Source organism: Myotis brandtii, unplaced genomic scaffold (genome assembly GCF_000412655.1).
Source record: "Myotis brandtii unplaced genomic scaffold, ASM41265v1 scaffold897, whole genome shotgun sequence".
Taxonomy (NCBI): Eukaryota; Metazoa; Chordata; class Mammalia; order Chiroptera; family Vespertilionidae; genus Myotis; species Myotis brandtii.
Window position 1 is genome coordinate 339332 of NW_005371679.1, and position 4810 is coordinate 344141.

The 4810-nt window shown below is 49.6% G+C and overlaps 1 protein-coding gene across 7 annotated transcripts in view; it reads left to right on the forward strand.

Moving 5' to 3' along the window:
• PEX11A (peroxisomal biogenesis factor 11 alpha) overlaps positions 1-4810 on the forward strand; it is an 80425-nt gene that overhangs the window by 59818 nt on the left and 15797 nt on the right. For 2 of the 7 annotated variants that reach the window (XM_014532493.1, XM_014532489.1), the window contains exon 1: positions 4114-4203. The exons of 2 other annotated variants lie outside the window; for them this stretch is intronic. Coding sequence is in view for 1 of the 5 variants with exons in the window: in XM_005885192.2 (XP_005885254.1) it covers positions 1208-1263; positions 4088-4203 (172 nt within the window). In the remaining 4 variants the exon portion in view is untranslated. Of the gene's footprint in view, positions 1-1071; positions 1264-4087; positions 4204-4810 lie in introns of those variants that run through there. 3 more of the 7 variants (XM_005885192.2, XM_005885194.2, XM_014532490.1) reach the window with 3 other exon arrangements.

The window sequence follows — 4810 nt, forward strand, 5'->3', positions numbered from 1 at the left end:
AGCTGCCTGGCTGCCCCGGCCGCCATTGGCTGGCAGTTAATTTGCATATCGCCCTGATTAGCCAATGGGAAGGGTAGTGGTCGTACTCTAATTACCATGTTTCTCTTTTATTAGATAGGATATTTGTCAAGGTAGGAGAAGAGAACAGAACATATTTAACAATGTGTTACTTTGATTTAAAACTTTTAAATATTTAAATGTATGGTATGTGGGTCTCTATTTATACTGCTACCCCCGGGGGCCTGCAAGTGTTAGGAGTAGGTCTGAACAAGGGACCAAAATTAAAAAAATAGGCGACTTTAACTTGTAATTATAGGGGGGGGGGCATTTTATAAAATTGCTGCTGTGGCCCTGGCCAGGTAGCGCAGTTGGTTAGAGTGTCATCCAGATACTCCAAGGTTGTGGGTTTGATCCCTGATCAGGGCACATACAAGAGTCAACCAATAAAGGCATATATGGGTGGAACAACAGGTCCATGTTTCTCTCTCTCCCTCCCTCTCTTTCTCTAAGATCAATCAATCAATTAAAACATTGCTATGGAATGGCTGGGGTTCCATGTCTTCAAGCCCCACAGGAGGTCCGTTCATTGGTGCAATTTCGTTGTAAACTCTTTTTGCCCCCACTTTGTTCGTGGTAACCATTTTAGGATTTCCTCAAGTAGCAATCTTCATTCAGTAATCCTAACAGAAAATTCTCCCACTTGACCCGGCTCTCCTGCTAGAAATACACTCCTCCAATCAGCTGATCTCTGCTCTAACCCTGTGCTTCCCAGAGCTGGAGCTGGTGCTGCTCCAGGGACACAGAGGCACAGATCTGGGAATGTTTAGCCCTGCAGTCCCCAAGCGGAAGCTCAGGGGAACCTCCATTCGGATCCTACCTGGGGTTGCTGGGGGGCCGGGAATAGCCTGAGACCAGGAGACGGGCCCCTTGGAGCCCCTCGAGGAGACCCAGGATGTGAAGGGAGCCCAAGGGCACGTGGGAAGCGCTTGCACCGCAGAGCGGAAGCGGGGGTTTCCGCTCACCTGGCCGGCGGCTTGGCGTCGCCTTAGTAACCACAACTTCCGGTCCTGACCGGAAGCTGAGAAGTCGCGCTTCGCGACGCCCGCCTGCCCGCCCCACTGGCCGAGAGACTCTGCCCCTCCGGCGTCCGAGGCCGTCCTCCCGCGGGACCCGCGGCGCCCCGAGGACTCGCGGCCGGGCCGGCGCCATGGAGGCCTTCACCCGCTTCACCAACCAGCCCCAGGGCCGCGACCGGCTCTTCAGGTGAGGGAGGAGGGCGGGCTGCCGGCTCCGGGGCGGCTGGGGTCCAGCCTGTCATCCCGAACTCGGCGGGGCGGGGCCGGGAGCCGCGCCCCCTTCTCCCAGCCCGGGGACACGGTTCTCCGCTCCGCGTGCCGCGAGCATTGATTTTTAAAGAAACTTGGGGGTGACTTTTGTGGTCAGAGAGCCGAGCCCTTGGTGTGGCTTCACGCCGCGCACGGAGGCCTGTAAGAGACGGGAACTTGGGGTGCCTTCTCCGCCTGCCGTGTCATCCTGGGAACCGGGAACCGAACGCGGCGCCGGAGCCTCGAAGGGACCCGGCCCCTCGGAGGCGCACGCGGTGCTGCCGGAAGCATTCCAATGAGCTCCTGATGTTTTTATTTTCTTTACTTATGTATTTTAATTGATTTCAGAGAGGAAGGGAGAGGGAGAGAGAGATAGAAACATCCATGATGAGAGAGAATCGTGGATCAGCTGCCTCCTACACGCCCCACATTGGGGATGGAGCCCGCAACCCGGGCGTGTGCTTGAAGGGGATTGAACCTTGACCTCCAGGGTCATAGGTCGCGGCTCAACCACTGAGCCACACGGTCGGGCAGCTCCTGGTGTACTTTTAGGAATTCTTTTGATTCTTCTACATTTATTTTAAAAGAAGAAAAAAAAAACCTAGTTACGGTTGCAGTTTGATTGAACAGCTTTTTTCCTCTCTTCTGGGTGTTAGGTGCTGGCACAAGCAGGCCAGGGAGCGTGGCCCCGGTAACGAGAGCTGTGCCCGGTACTGTCCCCCGATATTGTCCAGAGTGGGTCACGGCTCATGGACACCCCCCCTCCCCCCATCACAGCCCTCGGAGCCGGGGCTGCTCCAACCAGCCCCTTTTCACAGAAGGAGAAACCCACGCAGGTTTCAGCGGCAGAGCTGAGAGATTGAAACTTCCACAGTTGACGCCAGTGCCCACCTCTCTACCCACCAGGCCAAACCATCTTTCTTGTTAACTGGGGAGATTTAAAGAATAGATGCATCATGTCTAAGCTTCGTGCAGATAGAAGCCTGCAGTCAGCGGACGGAGACTGTACACGCCCCCCACAAGGTCATCAATGAGGCTGGCTAATGAAATAATTACTCAGCACGGTCTGAAATCCCTCATATTCATTTCCCAATCCTCTTGGTCAACTACAGCTTCTAAGAACAATCTGGCATGCATAAAAGAATGCCTTGTTTTTGGACGCATTCCTGTTACTTGACCAAATCTGAGAATGTGACCAGCTTGAGCCCTCTAGCCAGGAAGCAAACTTTAAGGGGCGTGTAGTGTGTGTGTGTGTATGTGTGTGTGTGTGTGTGTGTGTGTGTGTGTGATTATTTTATACTTCATCACTTTGGAAAACGTGCTACATTTTATTTTTATTTTTTAAATATATTTGTATTGATTCCAGAGAGGAAAGGAGAGGGAGAGACATCACTGATGAGAGAGACTCATGGATCAGCTGCCTCCTGCACACCTGCTACTGGGAATCAAGCCTGCAACCCGGGCAGGTGCCCTGACCAGTATCAAATCTGGGACCCTTCAGTCCACAGGCCGACACTATCCACTGAGCCAAACTGGCTAGAACAACGTGTTACATTTTAATTGAGAGTATAGGAGATCAGAACGAGTCACCCCAAGATGTCCTCTGTGATAGGTGGATTATTTTGAGCTAAAGGCAACCGAGACCCCCTCAGGCTCAAGAAAAATTTCTGCCCCACCTCCCTTAACTACCTAGAAGAATTTAAATTAGGGGCCTTGCCCATAATAAGAGTTGTCACCAGAAATAACTTTTTATGACCTACCTGTAGGGCAGAGCAAACTTCTAATTATTGAACATCTGTGCATCTTATTGTCCTTCAAATGACCTTCCTTCCCTCAAGCCCCAAGGCGCCTTACCTCATCCTTAGCTCAGAATGTCAGATGCCTCAGTTTCCTTTTCTGTGTCTGAACCCTTCCTGTACGTGGAGTTCCCACGTGAACATATGCAATTAAATTTGATTATTGTCTCTGGTTAATTTGTCTCATAGATTTAATTGTTAGACCAGAGGTAGAGTAATCTTTATAGCACAAAGGGATTCAAATACAGTTACAGAACAGCGGGAAACGGCACCTACTTTATAAATAGAGTGCCAAGTGCATTTAGATGTTCACTTATGGGGTATAAAATTGCTCATTTGATTATTTCTGTTAGTAAGGCATTGTTATTTGTAGGCATGACAATAATCACTTTATTGAACATTTAGTATTCTTAAACAGGCGTCTGTACTTTATATAAAATAATTAGTTTGGAAAGACATATCTAAACTTAGTTATGTATGGGTGTGTATTTGCTCATCATAAAAAAAAAATCAAACACTATTCACACTGTGGACTTCTCATTGGCTTCTAGTTTGAGGCACTCCTGTCACATTAGTGCTTGGTTAACTCTACGGCAAAAAGTTCACTTTAGAAATCTGCAGAATCATTCTGCACTTGATGAAATAAAGACTCTGGGTCTTTGCAGACTTGGCATGAGGGAGGTTTCTGTGCAGTTTGCCACGGTGCCAGCCAAAGGCCCTGTGTCATCGCGAGATCTCCTGCATCACCTTTGAGTTGCATTTCCATCGTGCGTCCTACCCTTTGGCCCCGTGCAGTGCCTGTTGCGGAATCCTGCTCCTGGGAGAGCTGCTTGCATGAGAGATTGTCTGGGAAGCCTCGCCTCTAGCGAGACCTGCTCCTCCTTCCCTTACTTCATGAATCCGGTTTTATTTGGTTTGTCAATCACCCTCCTCATTTTCATTTTTATTTTTATTTTTCCGTTTCAGAGCCACTCAGTACACATGCATGTTGCTTAGGTATTTGTTAGAGCCTAAACCTGACAAAGAGAAGGTGGTAACGAAGCTCAAGAAACTGGAGTCTAGTGTGAGCACTGGCCGCAAATGTAAGTACCCTGTTTCTCCAGGGCCAGTGGGCCCTGGCTTGGATCCTCGGGCTCTGTAATTCACAAAACACTTTCTAGAACATTCCTTTCTAGTCAGGTTTGCTGATGAAGCCAGCCAGTCAGTCTGCCCTCATGGAAAGACAGGCCCCAAAAGATGACTGTTTTGCTGCTGCGGACCATTCACAAACACCTGCAGTGTTCCCCGTCGGCGCTGCTCCACATCTTTGTGGTTAATCACAATCCTTGGGACACACACTGTGTTAGCTCACCTTTATTTATTTTTAAAATATATTTTTATTGCCGAAACTGGTGTGGCTCAGTGGATAGAGCGTCGACCTGCGGACTGAAGGGTCCCGGGTTCGATTCCGGTCAAGGGCATGTACCTGGGTTGCGGGCACATCCCCAGTAGGGGGTGTGCAAGAGGCAGCTGATTGATGTTTCTCTCTCATCGATGTTTCTAACTCTCTATCCCTCTCCCTTCCTCTCTGTAAAAAATCAATAAAATATATTAAAAAAAAAAAAAGAATCATGATGGCCAGGCCGGGGTGGCTCAGTGGATAGAGCGTCGACCTGCGGACTGAAGGGTCCCGGGTTCGATTCCGGTCAA